This window comes from Trematomus bernacchii, unplaced genomic scaffold (assembly GCF_902827165.1).
Source record: "Trematomus bernacchii unplaced genomic scaffold, fTreBer1.1, whole genome shotgun sequence".
Lineage (NCBI taxonomy): Eukaryota > Metazoa > Chordata > Actinopteri > Perciformes > Nototheniidae > Trematomus > Trematomus bernacchii.
The window spans coordinates 517106-544416 of record NW_022987724.1 but is presented as its reverse complement, the minus strand read 5'-3'; the positions used below and the strand labels follow the sequence as shown (position 1 = coordinate 544416).

At 41.4% G+C, this 27311-nt stretch overlaps 1 protein-coding gene across 1 annotated transcript in view; it reads right to left on the bottom strand.

Annotated features, from left to right (window-relative positions):
* slc25a21 (solute carrier family 25 member 21) overlaps window positions 1-27311 on the bottom strand; it is an 89037-nt gene that overhangs the window by 4804 nt on the left and 56922 nt on the right. Inside the window, exons 3-8 of the mRNA XM_034144511.1 lie at window positions 23086-23134; window positions 11136-11219; window positions 4510-4576; window positions 3687-3746; window positions 598-705; window positions 334-498 (exon numbers count right to left, since the gene is read on the bottom strand). Of these exons, the coding sequence (XP_034000402.1) occupies window positions 334-498; window positions 598-705; window positions 3687-3746; window positions 4510-4576; window positions 11136-11219; window positions 23086-23134 (533 nt within the window). The remainder of the gene's footprint in view (window positions 1-333; window positions 499-597; window positions 706-3686; window positions 3747-4509; window positions 4577-11135; window positions 11220-23085; window positions 23135-27311) is intronic.

The following is a 27311-nucleotide window of genomic DNA, read 5'->3' as shown; positions in this document are numbered from 1 at the left end:
TGTAATCGGAGACTTTGAGGATGTTATGACGAGCAAACAGACGAGGTATTAGCGAGGCTGATCTTACAAGCTCTTCTCTGATTTCTGTTTCCTCTTCTCCATGGCAGTCAGGCTAACTAATCATTCTGTCAAACACTTGCATTCCCCCACAGGCGAGGTGGCTGGGACACGTGCATATCATATAGCCTGAAGTTAGGAAAAATTAAGTGTAGTCAAGGCTACAAACACACAATTTGGTTTGTCTGAAACTTAGGTTGCAATTGTTTCCCAAAAAAAACAAAAACACAGCACTTGAGGCCGGGATGTGATCACAGATTTTGGTTGGAATATTACCGGGCTGGTAGGAATAGCATCCTTGACATTGAAGTAGAAGCCAAAGTAGATCATGTTGAAAACCCCATGGCGTCCCAGCGTCGATGTGAGTCCTTTATTCAGGCCCCTCAGTCCGAATCCGTCCGCATTAATTATGCGTCTTGCTTGAGCGAAGGAAGACGGTTGCTGAATTGGAGAGAGTGAATTAAAAAGAAGGATATTATTCACATGCTGACGAAAAACCCCATCTGTAGAAACACATCACAGACTTTTATTTGTATCAACCTCTTTGAAGGCGTCTCTGTTGGCCTGGAGACTGACTTTCACCACTTCAAATGGATTGACGACAACTGCTTCAGTCAAGCCTGCGCCGAGCCCTGCTACAGAGAGCGCCTGGAGGGAAGACGGACATGATTTAGTATGAGCAGATAATATTTGGGTTGAGACAGAGAAGAATTGAAAAATGGATGTAGACAAAGAGGAGTATTTTCAAAGTGTCCGAGCTACAAGAGCTGAATCAGAGTTTCGCTTTCAGGAACTTGTTCCCCGAGTCTTTTGTCTCGTTTGAAATGGACATTTGTTTCTGTCACGCTTTCTCATTGTTGCCGTTTGACAAATGAAGACACACAAGACACCTGTGTGCTTTATAAGTTGACAGAATGTGAGATGACAGACAGGAGGTATAGGAAGGTGAATGAAAAGGGAGAAAAAAGGAATTTGTGAAAACAGGCTGTTGGAAAAAATTCAATTCAAGTTCGGTCAAAAAAACATCTTATAATCACTTGTTTTCCTGTAATCACAGCACTCTAATGTGCCACCCAAAGAGGTAACAAGAATACTGACTATTTATAAATGTATAACCCTGACTTGTAATTATATAATCATGGATGTTGCAACACGGCATGTTTTTGCATGGGGCAGTATGAGTGTGTGGGTGCGTGCTCACGGAGAAGCGTAATGGGAACATGTCAAGAACGTGTCTTTAGCGCATTACTCTTTCTGCCTCTTTATCCTGCTGTCAGGGCCCCGGGACCCATCCTCTCAGACATGCCTCGCAATGTTTACACAGCCAGCCAGCCACTTTTTAATTCCTTATTTGTATTATTACTGTGCGTGTCCTCATTAATCAGAGTGAGGGCATTCAGCTGTGCCCCGCTGAATAGACGAGAGAGAGGGAGCCAGTCAGGAGCAATGTGTAATTCCCTCGCACTAATGATCTGATGTGATTACAGCACTTGATACGCAGGGGCCTCTAGGGGAAATGGAGGCACTTGAGGCAGAGGACGACGAGGAGATAGAAGGAGGAGGTGGAGAGCGTGATGGATGGGACAGGTAAATATTTCTCCACCAATGGCTTTAAAAACAAGACGAGTTCCAGGTAAGCGATCCATCACACTGACACTTGGCTGCCACTTGAATAGGCTGTGTGTGGTGACCGCACCCCGGTAACGTGGATCCCTCTACCGCTGAACTCTAACAGAACTCCATTGGTGGAGATGGTTGAAACCGCTTGTAGATTCATGGCCTGAGTTGTAACCATTCTCTAGAATTAACCATCTCCAAGCAAACATAGACTTGAGTCTGTTTAATTGGAGTTTTTTGTTTGCAATTGCTTTGGCTTCACTCCACCACACTGGATTTCAAATCAAACAATGACTCGACAAACACACTTCAGATGTAAAAACGGTTTGGTTGCTCACATCTTTATTTTTTTAAATATAAATCCCTTTCAAATAAAAATTAAACCGAGATTTGTTAAAACACAAATTACTTGGATTGATTCTTACACCATAATCCTGCTCAACATAAGATAGCGTATATGGTTTTCTCCATATGGATAGTTAGTGAAGTTGGTTCATGGACTGTTGTTTTTTGTTTTTGTTATACCTTAATTAAGTTATAAGTTCATTAAATGTGTTAGTTGCATCAACACTGCTTTCATTTGGGCTTAACAAAAAGTGTTTTTCCAGTCGTCTTCACTTAATCCCCACTCGAGATGTTTACATTCTGTCCTGTCTAATGTGAGATGACCTTCTGTTTGGTCAGTAAAGCTGCCATAATTCAAATTGTATATAGTTAGACCCTCCAGAAAAACGCGATTATGCGATCGCATAATTTACCGCATAATCAGCAAAATGGCGCATATTTTTAAAAGGGCGCATATTTATTAAAAGGTCGCATAATCCCCGCATTTTTCCACACAAAATTGAGGGAAAAAAAAGTTAACGTGAAGTAGTGATGTCATCAGCTCGCGCAGGTAAACAACACCGTAGAGTGAATGTGTGGAACTCACACGAGAGAGAAAACAACAAGATCAGCGCCATATAGATTATTATATACTATTATACTATTATTATTATATACTATTATACTATTATACGGCTCTGACCAAGATGAAATAATCGAATCCATCTCATTTGCCTACGAACATTTCTGCTAAAGACCGGGCAAAGCAGTACCCCGATGTCTTGCACGAAAGTGGGGGGAAACTATTCTGCACCCCGTGCAACTGTGTGTTGGAGCATAAGAGAAAATCGACGGTGACGACCCACTTTGATTCATTCAAACATTCTAAAATGCTTTCTGCTGCTGCGGACAAGAAAGCCAAACAACTCGCGTTCACCGAGGTATCAACCTCCAAAATCCTTTCGAGGGCTACAAGAAACGAGGTGAGTAGCCTACAAGATTGAAGCTGGTCAGATAACGAACGAGTAAATGAAAACAGAATGAGGCGGAGAAGAGTGTGTGTGTGTGTGTGTGAGAGAGTGATTAAAATAGCCCATATATAAATACATAAATAACACTTTGTGATGTAGCTTGCTTCTAGTATGCTTGTTTATCATAGGAACTCTTTAAAAGGGCTCACTTTCATTCAGTAGTAGCCTAGTAACAGGGTGTGGGAGAAGAATCACCTTTTTTCCGCCTCCCGCATATTTTCGCATATTTAGCATATTTCCGCATATTTCGCAACTTCACCGCATAAAATCACATAAAAACCCCGCATGTTTAATCGCATAATCAAGGATTTTAGCCCGCATAATCAAGGATTTTAGCCCGCGTTTTTCTGGAGGGTCTATATAGTAGAAACAATATGCAGGGTTAAGGGTCAACAGGTGAATAGCCTCATAAAAGAAAGAAAGAAAAGCAAGTGCAGTAAATTCTCTAGGTTTACATGAATCTGTAATGACGGGAACATTTACAATAACTGGGTGGTTGGTGATATTATTCTTGGCATTAGTCTTTGTTTAACCAGCTTTTGGCAGATGAGCTGATATGTTGATTTCCGACACAGGGTGTAACGCACTTCCTGGTCTTGTGCGTGTTTATTTTTCAGGTGAGAGTGTGTTCAGGTGTTTCTGTGTGTAAAGACTCACCACACCAGCAGACAAAGGGGTCAAACTCAGCGCCTTCTTGTATTGCTCAAAAGTGAAAAACTGCAGAGGGAATATCAGAACAAATTACTTGTCAGAAAGTCACGGAGCATGTTTTAAATGTACACCTCTACACAAACACACAACCACATATGCACACTATCAGAAGCAGCTACCTTAAAAAGACACTCCGGAACAAAGGGCAATTTAGGTGAGCCTTGGATTAACCAAACTAGCACATTAAAATGATACAGTAGTGTAAACCTTAGATTACATTCTCAGTGGGAAGAAACACTTCTGAGAAGGACACACATAACGCTCATTTGTTTATCTGATCAAAGGGCAAAGCGCCAGAAGAGGCGTTTTAATCGGAGCTTTAATTTGCTGCGCTTTGTTCGCTGTGTGAGCGATTACCCAATTTTCTCAGTGTGTGTGCTTATTTTTAAAGTTCACACATACCCGTGTCCAGTATCTCATTACAGAGCAGCTCCATGCCAGGCTTCAGGCTCCCTTTTATCCCCCCTACCTCACCCCAATTACATGTTGTAAGTCTTCCTACAAACACATATCAATAGATGGAGGCTCAAGAGGAAGGCTTGCTCTAACTGCTTGTAAGTCAATATTTAATAGGAATAGTACAAATAGGAGTGGCTGAGGAGGCAGACATGTCATTTTGTTTAATCGGCGTGTGTGTACCATGTTAAAGCAACTGTGGTCAGACTGTTTTTATTCGGTAGTTCACACTAATAAAGGAGCTCGAGCGTTGCACCACACACCTGAAGTTGTGTGGTTTTCTATGAATCAACATGCGCGTCTTTCATCTCACCTTGACTGCTCTCTTCGGTGTCTCCGCAACAATCGGAGGAAGGATCCCTTTGTAGAAACCGGAGATTCTGTAGCAAGAGTAGACAAATTGTTCAGTGTTATTATCATCATTCAATTATTATTATTATCGGATGCCGTTTCAATTTCCACCTTGCATTTTAATCAAAGAAGATGCTGAACGAATAATTGATTCATATTTTAAGTATTTCTAAGAAATATGCCATAAAACCAATTTCTAATTTGTGAAGATGTATGCGTTCCTTATTATATGTAATAATAAACTGAGTATCTCTTCTTATTGTACTGTTGGTCGCAAGCAGAACTCAATATTTTGTGTTTGTGTGTGAAGTAGCAGGACAGAGGCCTTACAGAACCATACCCGTTGTTTTACATTTTGTATCCCATTAACTACAAATGTATATTATCCTTTACACTACAGCTGAACATTTTGGAAAAAAACCATGCTAGTGTTAGTTATGTTTCAGAACTTTTCTGAGCTGATAGCTTTCAGGTAATGTGCAGATTTTTCAAGTGAATCTACACAAACCTAATTAAAATGCAATGATAACATTGGTTACAGCAGTGCATTAAAGGGCGAGTTCACCCTAATGAATATAATTATCTATGCGGAGAGTTGTCTGTTTATTGGGCATCCTGTGTGCATAAATCCTACCTTCTTATTATTTATATTTAGGTTATCACGTTCAAAACTATGTCCATTCTGAATATGGACTGCGGGACATATACCGAGCTCAGAAAATGGAAACGGAAAGTATATTGCTGCTGCTTGGCAACATAAGTACCAACATATATTTAAAACCACAAACCCTGGCATACAAGTTCCCCTGGAATCCGCAGTTTATTTCAGACCTTGATATACTCAATGTTTCAGAAGAGAGTAGCCGTATAATTTTAGTCAATTTGATAGTTTGCCTATCCTCAATCATATGTCCTGCCATGATTTAAAGCGTACTTGGCGGCAGGAAAAATAATAAAATGATACACTGAGTCATGCATATATAGATATATGCCTACAGTTTACACTGTATTTTGAAAGCAATCCATTTTGTGGAGTATATTTACAGAGCAAATGTCCAGTCTGGTTAGGTTGTTGGTTTGATTTATTTTTCAATTCCATAGTTTAAAACACAGAAATGTGATTGAATCTAAACCGAATATTTAAACCTACTTGTTCTATATCAAAGAGTATTTTATTTTGCTGTGTTAATCATTGGAAGAGTTATGGTTTCCCGTTCTCAAAAATGATGTATTTGATGAAAACATGAAAGAAGATAGTGTGTTTTCTGTTTTGCAAAGAAGGCACAAAGCATGTTTCGTATACATTCAGAAGTGCATACATGTACGTTTTCCCTGCTCTTCAATTTAGTGAAAACATGGGTTCAATAGTTCACTTTTTATAGCTTGTGAAGTTACAGGGCGAGGCAGATGATGTCAGACTAGCTGTCAATCAAATGATATTATAAAGACAAATTATACAATGGATTCTTTTCAAATATCAGTAAACCTTTTTGCTAAAAGCTTTTCCTAAACCCCACCTACAGTATCTATGACACAAGTGGGCAACAATAAAAACTGTTGTGGATAATTAGTCATTAGATGTTGTGATGATCAACACAGACAACAGACTACTTCTCTCATTCCTAAATGTAGGATTGCCTCAAAGGGAAACAGGTCAAACTGGTCTAAATCTTTTAACAGGGGTAAACAAAATATGTTCTTCTTACATCTTGAAACCTATAAAAGTCTTTTCGATAAAATAATTAACTTTGAGCACTTCTATACATGACTAACCAACCAACCAGTAGGAATATGTCATGAATATATTACACAATATAGGGTATACCTGACAAAATGAACATGAAACATTATAAAAACATAATGTCACTGCCAGTGCTATTTTGAAGCATGTTTAACAGTGAGTTTTTGTCCATTTTTTTTTCCTACAGTGCAGCGAGAGCAAGGATTCTAACTACCACCTACAAACCTGTAGCTTTGTCAGAAATAAAACGTTTGAAGTCAGAAGCGGTTGAATAAAAGCATCCATCACAATATTTCACTACACATGTATTTCCTACCTAGAGCTTTTCCTCAGCAGATTATTTTGATGACACAAAGGATTATTCTACTTCATGTAGAAGCTCCATCATCAACAAATACAGGTTAAACAGATGTATTAGTCCATTTATAAAAGGCTTATGCACATTTCTACATGATTGTTTGTGGTTTTGGACAAAGCTACAGCCACAGCTTGACCACTTACAGTCCTTTTTTTACAGTATCACTAATTGTATTTAAAAAATGAGGCATGTGGATGAATTTGAAGTCAGAAGCGGTCAGAAGGTAAAGACCTAAAGAAAGTATCCGTGTGCCAAAGCCATAGCTTATTAATATGTGCCATAGAGCTCAATTGTTGTTCAAAAACAATTAAAACGCACAAATGAGCCACTTGGTTATATGTACCTTAATTTCGATGAACTTTGACACTTTAGTTTATTTGAATGTTAAGTTATTAAAAATAGAGCAGCAAATGTGTCTAATCCGCAGCTGAAATTATTCCACAACAAAGACTCCTGTTTAAACTTTGATTGCTAAAAATCATTGAGGAATTAGTTAAGCTTTGTTCTGTATTATAGACTTTCTGAATAGCTGATAAAAGATGCCTGACTTAACTAGGAGTGGGACAGACTATGAAGGAAGTCGTAAAGTATTGAGAGATTGGCAAAAAAGAGGTATTAACATTAACAAAAATAAAGAATATCACCAGCCTTATATTGTTTGTCATCAAAACAAATACAAATAATAAAAGTTAAAAAAAAGGATGGAAAAAAACACACATGTAACTTTCCACATGGCTTCTGGCCAGAAACAGGATAGAGAGCGAAAGTAAAAGAGTTAATATTGATAGTGAACACAGCTCTGTGGACAAAGAGGACAACATGGCGTGAACGACTGTATCTTGTGAACAAGCGCCACCAGCTCTGTTGTGCCAACACAGATGATCTTGGTTGATTTGGTCCAAGTGTAAATATTTGTGCTGCTGGCTCAAATTTCAACCGAATCTACCCAGAGGAGAAGGACTGGTCTTTAAACAGTGCACAGAATCCACAGCAGCGAGGCGGCTTTCCAGAAACAGCAGTGAACCACTTCAAATTATCAAAACACTTGTGATCGGGTGTCAGAGCCAACCTCTTTCATCAACACCTGAATTTACACAAGTGCTACCGGCTCTTGGTAATAAAGCCATCATCATAATACTGGACAGGGAGAATCGCGCCTCGAGGCCAAAATGCAATCCCTTGTATTGTATCAGTAAACAAGTTATTTCAGTCGGACGGAAGACCCTTCCCTCTGCTCTCTGTTTCTATGCAAATGGTGGCCACAGATTTCCCGGGTGTGGTCAGAATGGGGAACCGCCAGGTGATGAAGGAGGAGTGAAATTTGTTACAGAACAAATATGGCCTTTAGTGAGTGCCCATCATTTGAATCCTAATTTGATTTCCAATGTAAAATACACACTAAGTCCCCTTTTGGCTTTCCTAAACAAATGGCCTCCTGACACAGAGCGAGGGAAGGGGGGGTAGATGGATATGTGTGTGTGTGTAGGTGTGTGTTTGTACACACTTGTCTTTCATTTTCATAAACCTTTCCTTTTTGAACAGCCTCCATCCATCTGGAGAGGTGTGTAGCGCTGACAGGAGTACACAGACACAACGGATTCAATTAATTGGCCAAACATATTCATCAAGCAAAAAATATTGACTTCTGAGCGGTTTAAATGTGTAAACACATAAAGCGAAATCATTTCCATCAGTAGACTTCCTCATGTTCATACCATTGTTGTTGGGAAATATGAGCTGCCCTGTGGAACGTTTTAACATGTCAACAACCGGCATGCTTCATCTGCAAATATTTTCACTTTCCCAGCGTCTAGTGTAACCTTGACGTTGTCACATAAATGGGACAATGAAGTACAATTAGCAGCAGCCAAGATGCACAAAGGGCACATGTCACTATTCAATGCATTATAGAAACGTAAAATGAATATCATGGAGGTAAAAATAAGCATTAATCCTTATCTAATATGAGCTCAGAAAAGTACGAAATATATTTAATTAAGTTTGCTATATGGATACGGGAATTGGAGATTTATGATTTGAAGGCGCTTCTTTACTGCTATTAGGAATGAGAGATATAATCAGAATAGTGTATGCCCATATAGTAATATCATCTCTCAATATAAAAAAAATCAGATCATTAAAAAAAAACAACATGAGTAATCCTATTTTGTATGCTCCTATGAATGAAGAAACTTCAAAATTGAGAAGAGTATTTTCTCATTATACTAATAATTTAGTGCAAAATGAAAATACTTGTTGCAGAAGAAATTGGAGAAACAAATACATTTAAAAAGGGCCACGCCGTGTCACTTTAGATAAATGAGACATCAAATATAATGTGATAAATAACAGCTGATAACATTTCACAGGACAGGTGGCAGTGGCAGACATTAAGAGTCATAATAATTCACATATCTTGATCTGAATCAACTACATACAATATAACTGCTCCACCCAGCACTGTTGTTTTCAGGAACTCGTCATTGCTCCACTGAACGCTGGGCCTACGTGCTCTGCTGTAATGCATGGACCCTTTAAATATTCCTGTGGCCGTGCTTAGGGTCCCGACCCAGTCTCTGGATACCACACTGGTGAATAATGCTGGAGAATAGAGTCTTTTTGTTTCCCTCCAGACGGAAACAATTAACACATGCTTATGCTGCTGCACCCACATGCAAAAAAAAGAAGCGTGGCCTGTAAGACGATACACCAACCAATTGTTGGTGAGCATAGTTCACACTGTCACACACCTATGAGCACAGCTACAGGATTTCATGCTATATTTTACAGATTTAATAATAATAACTTAATTTATATTTTGAGTTTTCAACTGAAATGATCCAAACTATTATAAAGGTTGCTTAATAACAAGTATAAAACAATCCAATACAAAAGTGAAATCCTCCGCTTTTGTGTCACATGCACATTTCCATGCCTTTCCCCCAGCTTAATCACAGAGCTCGAGCAGAGAGCTCAGGTTTCCTTCCTCATCACCTCAGAGAGAGAGTGAGGCCTGGAATTAGCCCAGTCGTGCCACGAGCTGACGGGAAGTGTTTATTTTTAATAATAATTCTACAACAGTGGGGTTTAATACTATTTATATAAACTATAACTAAGTGGTTTTGCCTGGAGGAAATCCACAATGGGCTACTGGGGAGTGATTACAGCTTCAGCAAAAATATACTTTCCGTGATAATTGTTCGACAAGAAAGTGGATCTTCTGTCTGTTGAGAGTCTCTGGCACATAGCTTTGGTAAGTGGGACTTCCGTCAAATAACTGTCATATTTGATGCTGTGTTATCTGACAAAAAATTGTTATTGTTAGAGAAATGTACTGGAAATGACTCCCAGATGACACGCCCAAAAAGCATGCTGGCACAAAGGCATTACATTTAGAAAGTGTGTGTGTGTGTGTGGGGGGGGGGGGGGGGGGGGGGGGGCACAGCTCCTGTAGCAGGATAGCTGTGTCTGTTGAACTACAGCCAATGTAGGTTTTCCAACTGTCACTAGGCAGCCTCTCACCGTGCACTCACACACACCTCGCAGCAGATGAACTTTATATCCGCTGTAAAGCTGTCAACTCGCCATAAACAGAGCGAGTGGCAAACACTTTCTCCTTCACCTGCATTGTCTCACAGTCCTGTCACAGGAGCAGGAGCAGGAGCAGGAGCAGGAGCAGGAGCAGGAGCAGGAGCAGGAGCAGGAGGAGGAGGAGGAGGAGGAGGAGGAGGAGGAGGAGGAGGAGGAGGAGGAGGAGGGAGCATGGCGGGATAACTGTCTTTAGTTAGCTGGAAACATTTTTACGGTTTTAAGCCAACAACAGCTGCTCTCTTCTCCGTTGTGAGACAAAAGGAGTGACGAGATGCGTTCACTGCTGCAGGATGTTGACGTGGGCCGTTGACAGACTAAACGGCTCTTCTAAAAACCAAACCTGTAACACTTTCAGCTGTGATGCCAGTAGAACATCTTGCCAAGTTCCCTGTAGTGGCATTTGAATAAAAGCATCTATCACAATATTTCACTGCACATGTATTTCCTACCTAGAGCTTTTCCTCAGCAGATTATTTTGATGACACAAAGGATTATTCTACTTTATGTAGAAGCTCCATCACCAACAAATACAGGTTAAACAGATGTATTAGTCCATTTATAAAAGGCTTATGCACATTTCTACATGATTGTTTGTGGCTTTGGACAAAGCTACAGCCACAGCTTGACCACTTACAGTCCTTTTTTTACAGTATCACTAATTGTATTTAAAAAATTAGGCATGTGGATGAATTTGAATGAATTGCTGCATAAAGGTTACTATAGTATTTCAAATTGAAATATAAGATCAAACAAAGGGCACCTTAATCTAAGCCATCCGAGTGAAGACTGAGAAATGACTGCTTTTCCACTCATCTAAATGAATGTCTGACATCATTGGTGCTCTAAAGAAACATTATTTTGTTTGGAAGTTTGAAATAACTGATTTTCAATAACTTACCCCTCGTTGCGGAAGATGGTCCGGAAGCAATCAGTCAAATTCTTGTAGCTGTTTGGGTCGCTGTTTCCCCTTTGGATCTGGAACCTGCAATGATAAAGTTCTCATTAAAGCGTCCACACTGTAAATATTACAGCAGCTGGTAACTTTGTTCTCAATCTTTAAATGTTCTTTATCCTCCTTGTGAGTGTTGACATTGTGACACCTGTGTGTGAAATACACTCAGAACAAATCTGATCTCATCATAAATGAGCTCATTTCCCCTCCTTATTTCCCCCTCCTCTCCCTTTCATCCCTGTTTTGCTAAGATGAGAGGCTCCTGCCACCAGGTCCCCCCAGCACAGGGGCGAACTCAAACATTTATTTAACCCAACCGATCCAATTAGTCACCCAACTCCCAACGACCAGGCCTTTTGCAGCAAGCTTTTCCGCGACTTACATGCTAGTAAGCCAAATGTAACAGCTCTTCAGTTACGTGTAAATGTTTAATATGATGGGGCCAGTCGAAGGACTTTTTGTTGTATAGCAAACACGCTGGTACCCTTCTAATAAAGACTGGTGAGATGTGTGTATTTTACACGAGAGACCAGTTGGGGTTGAAAGAATGAGTATAAATGCTACCTGTTAGAGATAAAGAGTTTCAGGTATTGAGACGATAATAAGAGGTCTCATTATATACTTCCACATGGCAAAGACAAAACTCCAACAAATCATGTTAAACTCTGATCAGATCACAGAGAGCCAAATATTGGAGCAGTTAAAAAACACAATAAACTAAAGAATAGTTCAAAAGATGATACAATTACTTGATACTTTTGAATAATCTCCCTGTGAAAGAAAAGGGCTCAGAGGGTAGAAACAGAAGCAGAATGAAGTAGGGACAAGAGAAAGATTCCCTCCTCATATGGCTTCAACTGCAAGGTCATTAGGTCAGCAGTAAGTCGTCCATGCGGGTGCCTGATGGGGCCATAAAGGGCCCCCAGGTTCCAGTGGAGGGGGAGTTTAGTGGGGTGAGCGGCCTTTCATATCGCTAACAGATTAACATCTTAGAGGGGTGTCCCTCAAATCCTATTTGGTGGATTCCCAAATAGCTTGTAACCCGTTCCTAAAAACCAGTTAAAACAGCATAATAAATAGATGTCTGACACCATATTAAAGAGAAGAAGAAAAAGAAGGACCTGAGGTATGAGGGGATGGTGGTATAAGGGGTACGGAGGGGGGGCAAAGACCCGGAAGATTTAAGACTACTGGGGCTTGTAAACATATTCAAATCAGGCTTAATGAAAGGCATATGATGCTGGGGTCAAGGATGGAAGGGACCCTGTCCACAGCCTTTCCCTGTCTCCTGTGCTCTGCCTGCTCGACCCGGACCAGTCCTGAGAGAGTGGAGTTGGCAGGGCCGTGGTCCAGTTCCAACCCCCTGACTCCCCTCTGTGACCCGGGGTCACCTCATTTCCTCATGGCCCTCTGCTACCCTGCCATAAAAGCCAGGGACCAAACAGCAAGGCCAGGGGAGAGGGAGATAATAGGGAGGACCAGAAGAACTAGTGGCAGCAGGGGTACTGACAGGCCCCTGGCGAGGAAGCTGCTCTCCACAGCAACCGACAGTGGAAAAACAAGACTCAAGAGTTCAGTCAGTCCTGGTTGAATCTTCTGATTTAGAGGATTTGTGCAGACAAAAAAGCTCTAGTTTCTGTTAACAAGGCCTCGGTGAATAAGAAGATATACTGGTTGGCTGAAAAAGAGCACAAAGTAGCCTCCATGTCTCTGGCAGAGTCACTCGGCCTTGGAGTCAGCCATGCGAATCGTAAACTCAGCAGACAGAAGATGCAAAGAAAATCCCGGGGCTTCTGTAAAACACATCGCTGGGAGCATCTCCTTCAATCATCAGCGAAAGCTAGTGGCGATACAGTATACTCAAGAGGTGATGAGATCTGTGAGTTCATCAAGAGTTCCCTTTCCTTTCCTACTCTCCTTGTGTTTGTGCTTTACAGGCCCAGAGCTGCACAGGTGAGGGTGAAGGCGAGGGCAGGTTGGTGCTTCTGTGAACTAGACAAGCACTCTGGGGGAAATAATCCAGAAGACCTCGCCCACCTGACCTCGACTGCCTATAAAAGTACAAATTCTAGGCCTCCACAAAGAAGTCAAAAAGGTAAATGAGGGCGGAGTAGGACGCCTGAGCCCCATTCTTTGTATTTTTATGGACAGGAGCGCGGCGTTTGAGGGTCTTACAAAGCTGTGTCCGCTCCCAGACCCCGTGGTAATGGGCTCGAACCGGGCACCAACAAGACGGGCTGTCACCTCACAGAGGACGAGATGTTGAGGTGAGGCTCATTAATGCTGGTGTTAAAAAAAAGAAACCGCCTATGGGAAAGAGGTAGGTGGGTTTGATCAAAAGGCAGAGGCTTGATGGGTTTACTTTTTTTTTTAAAGGGGCAGGCTAGGCTTTTTAGGAGATCTCTTAAAAATAGGCCCTATTAAATAAAGGGTATACCTCAGTGGCACTTTTTGATGACTCAAAATGTAGAGTCTAATAAGGCTGACATGAAATCATCATATTTATCGACATATAAATTAACACTCCATACAAAGAAGTAATGACCTAAACTGCGACAGGTAGTTAACTTCAATTATATCAATGTTATCAATGATATAGTAACATTTGAAATGGTACCATTTTCACCTAGTACAAACAGTTTAAACATGTGAAAGTTATGTGCGATGTTGTGTGTTTGGATTGATTGCTACAGTGAGAGCTTCGTTCTGCTCATGCCTCTTTTAAGGAATGCCAAGTGCTTTGTCAAAAAAGAAAAGAGACAAAAAATATGATTGAAGTGAATCGCAAAAGGGGAAAGGATAAAGGTTCAGCATGTGAGATCTGAAGTGCAGGAGACAATCCAGAAGGCAACATAAAGGGGAAATCTATTTTTTACTGCCAGGCAATTAATTTTAATGAGCGGGATCATAAAGATGGTGGAAGTCCATTGCATTGGTACATGAGGTTAAGGGCACTTTACCGACCTAAATGGACCAACATGGCAAATGCTGCCAATCGTGACTTTAGTCATCAAACCTTTTTTCAGGGTGAGAGTGTAACCAAGAATAGATAATGGTTCCAAAATCTGCTTGTTATGAAAGCTTGATGTCTTAGCACTGAGCATGACTTAAGATAGGCTTACTGACAGATTGAATCAATGATAAAACAGTTAAGGGAAACGTTTTGGAGCATGGCAGGAGGAGGCCAATAAAGCCAGAACTTTGTAGGTAGGAAAATAAAGTTCAGGGAAGAGATGGGAGGAGAGGGGAAGTGATAAACTTTCGGTGCTTGTGACACGACAGGCTGCCAGAGCTTGATCTGAAGTCAGGTTGGGTTTCACCAGCACCACAATCCTACCAGACCTGGGATAGCCCGGGTGGTGGAGTAGGTTTGGGCAAGGTGGAAAAAAGGTTCCTCTGGCTGTGAAGATTGCTACAACGTCCCTCCGCTTTTTTGATTATTTTTCACTCCGATAAAACTGACTTCTCTGATTCCCTATGGTTATGCTGAGAACAGTTTGCCGGGCCAGATGTCTGCTCATATACTGTGACCTGTGTGACCTGAGATCAGGCTGTGTTAGCGTGAAAGAGCAGGAAAAGAGCTGCATAAAACAGCACGAGGACGGGCCAGACTGAGGCTCAGATGTTTTCAGCATTATAAAGTTATGGTCGACAGACAGATCACCCTATGATGTTGAAGAGGACTGTAGCAAAAATATAAAGCTGCTAATGTGGTGAAGCAGATAGGTGGAAAAAGCGATTGGTCTTACTGACATTTCCAGTAAGTGGTTGTATAACAGAAAGGATTTCTTGGGTGTTTAAATGGGCGTCTCTTAACCTCTGCCAAATGCTGTTAACTGAAATGATGGTGCTAATGTTCGAGCAATCATTTTAATGATAGAATGCATATATAACATATATCATAACAGTTCAACAGAGTGCTCCTAGTGTTATTCATAGACCTTTTCGTTAACAGGAGCGGAGCTAGATTGATTCACAAGTTCAATGTAGGGGAAAGATGGAAAAAAAACAGAAGCCATGACGGATGACGGCAGGCTAGACATGCTGGGTCAGGACTACCCGGGGACAGACTGGCCCAGCGACAGTAACCTCCACTTTGATGTGAGGAGAGGCTGCAGGGTTTTGGAGACTCCCCTGACAGCAGGTAACCACTGGCTATAACACAGTGCGCTCCAGACAGAAGACAACTGTCCCACATGGTATCAGAGAGAAACCCGAGAGTCACTAATAGTCCCCCGCATTATTTTGCCTTATAGTCCGTCTCAACAGGCCACGACACAGTGCTCTGCTGTGGGCGCCAACAAGCATCCCACAGACTTTAAAAACAAGTGAGGTGATTTCACAAGCCTGTTATATTCTTTAGTCTAGGTTAATATGTTTTACTTGATGTGTTAAAGTGATCGTTCTTAAGACTGAAGCCATCAAAGAGACGGACGTGTGTTGCAAACTAGAATTTGCTATAAAAATACTTGCATTGGATAGCTTTTTTCAAGCCGTAAAGGTATATTGTATTGGTCCCTACCTAATAACAACAATGATTACAATTATTAAAAAAAAAAAATGTTTTGCAAAGGCAGACTGATAAGCGGAATGTGCAAGAAACCATCTACTACTGTTATCTTTCTCCCTGTCTTCTTTCTCCATTTACCTTCTCTTTTATCAATTATCTGACATAAACATCTTTCTTGTACAAGTACTACTCTGTCTTCAACTGGCATTACCGAGAAGGAACTGCAGGCTAGTTCAGACACTTTTAATGGATGCCAACCAGACCCTGCACCTTAGATCAAATAGTTAAGTGCAGCATGAGTGACAGGAAGTATTATGGATCCAGTCAGCGATGCAGATTTGGAACATTTGATAAGTAGCAACCATACAAACATTTATAAACAAGCTTGAGATGCATAACTATTGGATCTAGGACTTGGAGACAAAGATTGGGTGATTATGGAAGACGTGCAAGGCCTGCTGTAATGTTCTTGCCCTTTTCTTTGCATGCCAGCAAACCCCTGCAATTACATAAGTAATTGAGGCTGGCCCACAGACCTGGCACACGCCTCTCAACATTTTAAATGGCATGATCTGCAGCCGTGACAGATGTGTCTTAGTTGAGGATTTGCTGTGGTATCCTGGAGCCAATCACTTTCGTTTCCACCTTCTTCAAAAAACATACAAGAATGAGGAAGTTAACATAGAGCTCGACAGTAACGGTTGCCAGGTTGCGATTGGCAACCATTCAGAAAAAATGTCAACCACTTCTTGGCCTTTGGTTGCCATCAGTGGCAACCAGTTTTTAACATAAAGAAATAAGGACAGCAAACTGTGCACCCCAAAAGAGATAAATGTTAATTATCTGTTGTGACCAGTCGGAACCTGATACTTAAGTTGCACGTGCATTGGTGTGATTACGGAGCCAGAAAGCGATGCACGTTTACTCGCGTGCGCGGTGCGCCGTGTATTTGTTTTACAACAAATGGCAAAGCAAATTAAGTTGTTTGACTGTGGGGTAAAAAGTTCGGCCAACCCGTCAACATCTCAAACGAATGTTCAAAGTGATTCAACTGATAAAGTGCAAGATGAACCCGGGTGCGTAGTAATCAGCAGCGAACCGCTTCAACGCGTGTATTTCGGTTTTATTCACGGCATTCATTTTGTTATTCTACAGTATTGTTGTTTTATAGTTATTTGTTAATGTATATAACCCAATTTGTGTTCTTTGAAATTGAAAAGGATATTGCATTGTGTTTGTTACTTTCGTTGCAGTTGTAGCCTATATGTGTAATTTGGCTTGGCTTCCTATTTTTTATGGACATGCTTTTATTTTGAAGGAGAGTTAGCGCTGTTGACAGGAAGTTGTTGTTGCTATGGAAACAACATGACAGAGATTAACAGAGAAAAGTCATATCTACATATAAAGACAGTGAAAGTAAACGATAAAGTTTATGGTTAAGTGTTAGCACCCCCCAAAGAGGCACAAGCTCTTACGTTGATATTGGAGATTTCAATAAATTACATTTTCGAAAAAAATAAATAAATAGGAATAACGAAATTGAAACCCGAATAGTACTCCAACGAACGAATATTCGGGTAAAACCCTAGTAGCCATTGGGAACGTTATAACATAAGACATGCAATTCTGCTTTTCCCGCCATACTCAGAAGCCGCTATGTGTGCTTGCTGTAGAGAAATGGCAACTCCCAAAAGGACGAGAGCAACTTTTGTGAATATGTATAAATTGACGATTTGGCGCATGGATGCACCAAATGAAGTGCATGTTAAACACTTTAAGATCAGGACAGTTGCATCGACAAAAGGGAAATAGATTGTGGCTGTTCCTCAGGCAACAGGTGCCAAACAGCAAAGCAAGAAATTATTTAACAGTTGAACGGGAGAAAAAAGCAAAGGCGTTCCATTGAGCACCAAGTTGTTTTGAAATGCCAAGCGATGGTCATGTATTGTTTAAGTAGTGCCACAGCGACATCAATTTCCTTCTAGTTTTAAGATTTCTTGATGAGTGACTCAAAAGTGGAAAAGCTGCTTGCAAGAAGGTAATGAAGGGGTGATATAGAACGGACATACAGACATGCATGTGTGAGTTTTGAGAGTCAAAAATAAAAGAGATGGGGCAGCAGGAGGGCAGCACTGTGGTTGCAGCACAGTCAGGGTCTAGTGAAATCAAAGCACACAATGCCTTCACTCTGTAATTAGTGTGCTGGAATGTGAAGCCCTACACTGATAATGATTACAGGTGCTCCAGTACGAGACACACACACACACACACCGACATGCACATCTGCTCTTTATGTGCACATCTATCTATAGCTGAAATCTCTAATTTAGTCACTCGTTTGTGACCACTAGTTACATCATCTGCAGCAACATCTGTCACAACATTAAAAGTAATGGGTCATGTTTTAAAGGTTTATTCATAATGCTATCATTATATAGTTGACATTAAAAGTTGAACAGAAATTACAATATAGTCATTGCATCATATAGTAAGGGGACCACCGGGGCGCCCCGACATTTAGTTCCCAAAATTCACTTAATTCAAGAAATATAAATTGCCAAAGTAAACAAAAAAAGGACGATTAAATTGCAAGAGTGTGATAGGATATAGATTTCAGCACGATTGTAAGACGTACTTAATTCACACACACCATTACACTGTGTCTAGCTGCACAGAGGGCACAATGCTTCCTGAATTGCAGCCTAAATCACTATGTGAAGAATCAATCAATATGAATTGAAGTAGGCATACTGGACTCTTGGGCAGGTAGACAAGTCTATTTATCTATCGGTTTCATCTTGCATATCACCACTTTTACATTTTATATTTATTTGACAAATAACTTGGGTGAGAAGAAGAGTGACAGAAGAGTATGACTGGAATGCCAAGGCATGCTTTTTCATCCTGCCAAATATGCTGCTCTGCTGCACTCATGACATGCTCTCTACCTTTGGCACCAGACACGCTCATGCTCTTGCACTGAAGCGATGCTCAGGCTGAGCTGGGTTCATCCTGCACACACGCCTCTTGTGTTTTTGGCTTTACACAGTGAGTAAAGTCCTGGCCTGCAGCCTCACAGCGCCGGAGGAATTAGGACCCGGCTTGACGACCGCTGACCCGCCTGCTCCTTTACAAGGCAAGATCAGCTATCAGGCTGCTGCTGCTTTGTGCCCTGCTGTTTGAGGGTTGTGTCAGGGATTCCTCCATAAGTGCACTGGGGTTCACCAAGCAGCTGGGGGCAAACAGAGGTGGGAGGTTGGAGGGAGGGGGGCCTTTGGGGCATCCTCAGTGCTGTCACACGTTCCCCAAAAAGACTGGACGTCATCTGTCAAAGCCCTCATCAAAGATCACTTTCAAGCCCCCCAAGTGAACCACACTTTCATGCGTGCTGGGACCAAATGGAGGTAGTGTTGCCATGGATACTGCGTGAGCAAGCGCCAGTACCAGGTTTTTCTAATCAGGCTTGTACCAGGCTAGTGGCAGGCTTAGTGGTTTGCAGTGACTCTGACCGACATGTCATACATGACAATTCACAGAATTGTATAATTCAATACAAATCTAAAAAACATGAACAGGGATTTAAAACAAACCATTACACAACCAATCAAACTACAACTTCAGAAGGAAAGAGGGAAGTTTAAACAATGCACTCAACATGATGTTGATGACTTTGTTATATAATATGTTTTTTATTAGCTAAACTATTATCCGACTTGACATCAGCCAAATTGAGATGGTTGCTGAAAAGCTCAAACCTGTATTTTAAACAGCATAAACAGTTAATGTTCAATGGGGGGAGTGAAACAATAAGCGTCTGGGAAAAGTGGATATCTGAGAGAGAGAGAGAGAGTGGAAAGACGAGGGGCGAGTGAAAAGGAGGAACCTGAATGGGGAAGCGTGAAAAAGAAAGAAAGTGTGTGTGTGCAGAGAAGGAGTGGCTCAGTCCAGAGTTTCTGCACAAAATCAATTTTTGGGGAAAACACGAGATCATGTGCACTGCGAAGAAGCTGCAGGGAGTTCATGATGACAGGAGAAGTCGCTCAGGGAGACACAAACACGAGGAAGGCGTGGTTTTACTCGTTGAGCGGAAGTCAAAGGGCTGATGTGAAGCTGCTCTAAGATGAGCGCGAGTGTGTCTGCGCGTGCATGTGTATAAGGGTGGAGCTCCATGTAACAGGATCTCGACATGAAGGGAAATGCAGGCTCAGTGCAGCTCTCTAATGAGAGGGAGAACCTGATCAGAGTCAGATGGGGTGCCCCGAGCGCACGGCCCCCTGCAGAAAGTGCCGCCCGACACCCTTTGTTACCTCCAAGTGAGCTGAGACCAGCCCATGAACCATGTAACTAGGTGGTTTCCAGGTTAATGAAAAGCTGTAACTCCGGTCCCACTGTCTCTCTCTGCTAAACCAACGACCGCCGTCCCTCCCTCCCTCCCCACACCGCATCGCACCCTCCATCCTCAGCCCCACATTCCTGCCCCGACTCATGGGGGAGGGAGGGGAGGGTCAGGGTCAGGGGCAATTAACGGTTTACTTTGTGTGAAGTATGCTACATTTACATTTCGGCCTGATTATTATCAGCAGTGACTCACGAGAAAAATGTTTCAATTTGTGGATTAACTTTAATTTCCTGGATTAACGACAGAGAACGTGACACGGAACAGTTGCTTTAAAGTTACATCTGCTGTTAAATCTGTTGTCCTAAACTTTAAATAGTACATAAAAACTAATGATGGCGCACAACTCTCCCACATACCATGTTTATACCCCAAACTACTTCGCTATTTTGCCTTCATCCTACCCTACGTGCTTGTCCTGGATCTCACTTTGGTCGGTTTGTTTGCTCAAAAACTGAAGAAAATACATAATATATCAAATATAAAATTCTCCTTTTTGTTTTATATCATTGTAAAATGGAATATCTTTGGGTTTTGGATTTTTAATTTAGACAAAAAAAGCCCTTGAGATGGGCATATTTTACCATTTCCTGAAAATGTAACTCGCAAACAATTCATAAAAGAAAATAATCATTAGTTGTAGTCCTACTAGTGCTAGGGTACTCTGATAAAAAAGTGAATAATCTATTCACATTACAACTGATCCTATTAATAGTGATTTATCCAGTGAAAAAAAGTCTTAAGCGAGAAATTACACCATTACACTTATTTAAAAATGGTCAATTTAAATTTGTACTTGTTCCACTCTTTTAACAGGATGAAAGAAGTAGACAGTCACGCTGAAGGAAGGTGGGCTCTGCAGGAGTCCCTCAGATGTAAGATAGATGTACTTGTTAGCAAAGGTGAATAACAAGGGTCACAGCTCCACTGGTCAGTGAGCACACAACGGGGAGTAAAAGTGCAACAACAAAGGCCAAAAATGATTAATCTGACAAGACTTTTACGTCTCATATCCAACCCAAGGCCCAGTGTGGTCTAGTAAAATACTTGTGATCGTTACCCAAAAGCAATTTGCCCATCAGTCTTTAGCCCAAGTTTTGTTCTATTAATCATGTTGGAAGTTAAATTCTGTGGAACCCAGCTATTAATATATCTGCCAATGCAGTCACTTGGAGGGTGAATCAGTATTTGTTTAAATGGAAAAGCTGCCAAATGCTCCTGACATTTTTTTTTATTCATAACTTGGCTACTGGTGGAATACCTCTAAACTGTTGCAACGATTCCTTAATCTGCAACTTTCTACCCCCTCCGCCCCCTCCTCCCTCCCCTTCAGAGAAAGATAAAGCCTCATTTGGAAAATAGGTAAACATGAGCTGCAGGCAGGTACACATTTAGTGAAGTTTACCTTGCAAAAAAAAAAGGGAAAAGAAGGAAGAAAAGAAAGGGGGGAAAAAAATCCCTTTGATTCTAAGTTGGTGGAAAAAAGTAAATTTACTCCAGTTGCCATTCAATTTGGACCGGTGGACATTAAAGCAGGAGCCGGTGCCTAATAAGAGCCATGCCTGAGCGAGAGAGAGCCAGTGGAGGTGTGTCTGCGTCTGACTCTCGGCTCCAAGGTTCCTGCTAATAGATTTCAGCTCCCTCAGTGTCCCAATTAGCTGGTATGTATGCTTGGTTTATGAAATCATGTGTGGATGTTAAGCGTGTGAACATGCATGTACAGTGCAAGCATGCATATCTACACTTGTGTGGTTTGTCTCTGTGTATGTCTGGGATTCAGCAACCTCCTTTTGTTTAGACACTCTTGACATCATATAAAGCTCCCAATTAAAAAGAAGAAAGACTATTCCGTTTGTTCATTTTGTTAAAAGAAGAAAGTAACAAAACCCAGAGCCGAGAGCAAAAGGATTTAATTTACACAGACCCATTCTGAGCAACAGAAAACCCATCAACATAAACACATGGCGACACAAACAGAAAACAAACAGATAAACCTGTCCAGTTTAAGAGCAGCCTTTACCGCTTTTTAAGGAAGAGCATTACAAAGAAAATAGAGAGTGCACTTTTAACCCTGACCCCGTGTGAGGACGGACAGGCAGAGCTCCAGCCTTACCTGTAATAAACCCCCATAGCTGCTACACGTGACCATAAATCACACTGTGTGCCTTCAAAGTATCAAATATCGACTAATACAACACCGCTCAGCCCGGGCTTTTATCCCTGCATTTCCTTCTCTCTGTTCTGGGGGTGGCACTGCCTTCAAAGTGCAACCGTCTCACTTTTTTAAAAGGCAGGCCAAGCAATTTATTTACCAAGAAACTGCTGCCGTAAATGACAGAAAAAGCAGCACAATTTACTGACAAGTAGTGAATAGGGCTGGGGAGGGGGGCTAAGAACGAAGCCAGAGGTCTTGGCTGGGCCTGTGAAAGACTATAAAGCTTTAGTAGAAGCCCACGACCTGTTTATGGCCGGCTGAGACACTGTGGTGTGAGGCTCCTGATCACTCAACAGCTCCACACTGCTGCCACTCTTGCATAACGCACAAACAGGAGACGGAAGCTGAAATCAATCCATTAGACTCAGCGAGTGCATCTGATTTAACCTGAAAGTCAGATTTCACAAGAACATCAGGTCGTACCAAAAATATTGCTATTTTTAAATTAAGTAATTAGGTGTATATGTGTAAATGTGAGTGATTTGCAAACATCTAACGTTAACATTTTGTGGGGAACGAATGGGTAAATGATGCATCTCATTTTCCACAAAATGTTTCTTGGCATTGGTGCCCAATTGTTGGGAGAATGAGAGTACAGCTGGCCAGCTTGGGGGAAAAAAATAAGGTGGTATGCTTGGAACTTCACTATGTAGACCCAAATACCCACTGAGAGAATTCAAGGCAGATGTGGACTAAAAATGTCTCTCTTGTAAGCAGATTATACGTTCGGTAAAATTACACGAAATATGAGTTGTTCAGTTTGAGGGTGGCTTACCTTGTCTTCACTACATCGAGTGGATGCATCAAGCAGATCTCCACCAGACCTGCAAGGAAGAAGTCAGGATATGTCATTAATAACTATGGACATTAAAGTTGAATGCTTGTATGTCTCAGATTTCAGGACTATTTTATGGGATGTTTTTTGTCCATCATGAGTACATGATACAGTATTTTATGTATTACTAAATGAGCGATTGTATCTAGTTATACAATTGAGGGAAACAATTCCTATGAGTGACTACAGTCCCTGGTCTGAAAGCACCAACCATATCACCCATGCAAACCCAGTAACATCAGCGCAGTGCCAGCAGCTGGAGTATCAATGCAGCGGGTTGATCAGCGAGCGACTCTGAGGTTTCACACACATGCTAACTATGAGCATCTGTGTTGAAAAGCCACTGCTTTGGCACGCAGGCTTTCTGACTCCATCAAGTTGTTTTTTTTAACTCACTATTCTCACTGCATCCCTTTCCTGGTGCCGTGCAGATTCCACTGTGTGTGTACACAGCTGCTGTACAATAAGGACCCTTTCTAATTTGCTCAATTAAACATATTGTCTATAAAAAGAGTGTGTGTCTTCTGGGGTTTTTCCAGGGAAGTAATTATCAAGTAAAATACCACAGAAAAAAATTACTTTGTCTACAGTTGCATCTTAATGTACGTATGGGAAGAACTACTGAACCAAGCTACCGGCAGGCAAGAGTCAAACTACATCCACTCGTTCACGGATCAGTAGACTCGACTGTGGCTGTTAATGATACTGCACTGAAAAGGTAAATACAGGACAGCTTTGGACACATCAGTCTCCTTGCTATTAGCAGGCCTGCAGTGAACATGAGGCGCATCAAATCTTTCAGCAGGTAATCGGATTACACAAGGAAACCAAACCTGCTCGATCAGCCTGTGCAAACACTAAGATGTGGGAAGTGACCGAACATGCTCCAACAGGTGATGGAGGTGGAGGTGGAAGAGTAAAGTGGTAGGGTAAAGTCAGGGGGAGCTGCTGCAATCTCAAACAAACAGAACACTTGGCTGCTAAGTGAGAAGCAAAAGCAAAGAGAAGACAAAAGAAAAACGGCGTCCAAAATTCTCTAGATCTACAAAATGCTTCTGTAAACTTTATAAACCAGGTCATTGTGTCACATGTCCTATACTTAGTTCCCATAGACTCCCTGGTATTGGATATTTACTAGGGTAAAAGTACAAAAGGGCTACAAAAGGTAGCACAGTGTGTTTACAGACCTGAACAGTGTTTTTGTAACTGATTGTAAAGGCTGATTTAGCCAAGAAGCTTTTCCAGTTTGAACTCACTTTGATGATGAAAAGTTACATTTTGATAAATTCATGACTTGGTCCTCCATCTTTAATCTCAGTTCTTCTGTGTTAACATGTGAATACAAGCTTTCCATTATTAATTTGTTGAAATGAAGCTAAACGCATTTTATGTTAATGAGTAAAGTATGTTTTGATTAGCAGAAGTGAGGTAAAGACTCATCCTACAGTGTAATGGTAGAAAAACGGCATCTGCATTTCCATTATCAATAAGCTATAAAGACAATTATTTTCATTAGTAATCATAGAGGTTCACAGCTAATAGTAACTTGTTCCTGGCTGCAAGTGACCACATCTGGACATGTGCACATCTGGATACTTCACTTAAAATGATTCACACTAGATCTCGGGCCTCGTCGTAAACCTCGGATTACAGAAACTCTAAAGGATACAGGTTAGCAAATGCTTCATTAACTTGGAAAGGTAACAGTAGTTAACACTCTTTACTAATTAACAGGCCTGCCCCACTGCGCCAGTCAGATACAGTGATTAGTTCAGCGTGTTGTTCACTTCTCAGGCTGTCTAAGTGCACTATGAATCAGCGTCTTTAGATGAGAGGTTAATGTCAGTTAGCAATGCATGTGGCATCTCCAAGATGGCAGTTGCAGGAGGATTAAGTGATGACAAGCATGAATGCAAAACTAGGCTGTGTTTACTTAGCATCTGTCTAACGGCCCTACAGACAAGACATAAGAACAGCTGATGGCAGATGAGCTGACAAGCTGTATGTGTTTGTAGAACAACTAAAAGAGAAAGTGTGCGTCCATATTTGGTATTGACCTTTGTATGGCATGTACACTACAGATGTTGTTTCACCCCATTTCAATTGGCTTGCGTCTAACAATCTTGGCCTTCGCTGCAGGACAAGATACTGACTCACAGAAATGTTGTAACAAATGAATACTGGTATTTAGTACACTTCCTGGTCAATAACTAATAGTAGCAGATGTATTCTAGCATCAAATAAGTACTATTTTTGTAGTATATCTGTACATTGTCTTCACTTAGTGATTTCCTTCATGTCCCAGAAGCCCATTGACAACCTCCAGCCACAAAGGTCCTCCGGTATGTAAAGGTGACGAGTTTTATTTACAGTCAGGAAAAGAACAAATACCTGTGTCATTCAAACTAAATCGAAGCAACAAAAGAGGGCGTTAAAGTTATAACTGTTGACAGATCCACAAAAACCTTTGTGATCTATTGAGGCTAATATTAGTTAAGCAATTAATCACTGATCTCTTAGGGATTTGTTTCCTCCTCGTTCTGTAGCACAGGGTACAAAAAGTATTCTTGTCATTTGTTTGATTCAGCTCTTGTGATCTGCATTTAGGTCTAAAGACACCGAAAAGGAAATTCCTCGACACCACGAGAGGCAGCTTCTCGCTCCACTGTGCCGCGTGCATCATGCTCCTCAAATCCAGCTGTCAGCACATACTACTGTTTAATCATAGAGTGCAGCAGCAGTGAACCCACACACTCTCGGGAGCACTTCACACCCCCGTACTGCCTCTGATGCACACTCAGTGAGCATGGTGCGGGCAAACCAAGGAGAAGATGCTACTGAGTAACACCACTTAGCCACCCCTTCTCTGGCTTCAGCTTCTCCTGATGGCACCAAACTCTCTTATCTGTGGGGAGGGGCGTAATAGAGTGGTGCAGGAATGAGTCCTTAACCCGGAAAATTGTTAGCATTATAGCCCTTTTAGGTTCCCTTTGAATTAGTTTTTGGATATCTAAAATAAGATCTGTGGTTAAGCTTAACATTTCCGTTCACTTTTTGTCTACGATATAAGTTAATTACCCACTCATGAATGTCTGAAGCTTCTATGCGTCTTAAAAACGGTGGTTGGTCAAAAGTGACTAAATAGGACAACTAAATGTCACCATGCCATATTCCAGTCTGCCTTTGGCTCAGTGGTGGTGACGTCAAGTTATGTAATGTAGTTTGTTTCAAATGTGCTTCTTAATTCTGGAGATTGCATTTACGATTTAAATATTACAAAAGTGGTGTAAATTATCCTGCTGAACAAAACGTGTCAGTATCACAAATAGTTGTTTGCCACAGATCTTTTTTCAAAATCCAATAGCTTTTTGTAAAAGGGAGCCATCGTGAAGCTAACTTCTGGGTCAGCCTACGAATATATGTCATCAGTACAACACTCTATTTTACAATGACCTGCCATCTGGTTGATGGTGGCTTTGCATCAGTGTGAGACATGTTGGGAGATTCCATTATTTGAAGGTTCTTTTGTATCTGAACCACAATGGTAGTGACAGGCCTTGTCGTCCAGCGGCCTTGCAGACGCAAGTAAACGCTCAGTTTGGTTTGCTAATGACAAAGGAGTGTCTGGAGCACAGCTATTAAGACGATATACACACTACAAGACTGTGCCAATACACAGTGTGCAGTTGTGCAGTGGAAACAAAAGAGCTGCATGGATACAATTAGATCGTATACCTTGACAACTTGTAGTTTTGATTCAACGCCTGGTTTCAATACTGCACAGAGCTGACGTCATTTGCAGCTTTTAAAGAGCAGAAACAATGGGTCTGGGTGTTAAAAAATGCTGCATCACCCCTAATCCAGCTGCAGTAGCCTCACTGGTAGCGTCACCACCGTATTGGAAAGACATTCCAGGTCGTAAGATAACTTGTCTTCTAAGGAGAGAGATCATACATCACGCAGATGAGATAATTATCTCAGTTGTTTTTGGCTCGGGAATGCACACAGTTTGCTCCCACGCAAAAGTGAGAAAGAAAAACAATAGTGCGCCAGGGAAAGATTGCTTAACGGGTGCAGGTGTCATCCATCATGCCGAGACACACACTGAATGACTGTAATTCCCAGCAGCCACAGGGAGAAGGTCACTGCCACAGGAAGCACAGCTC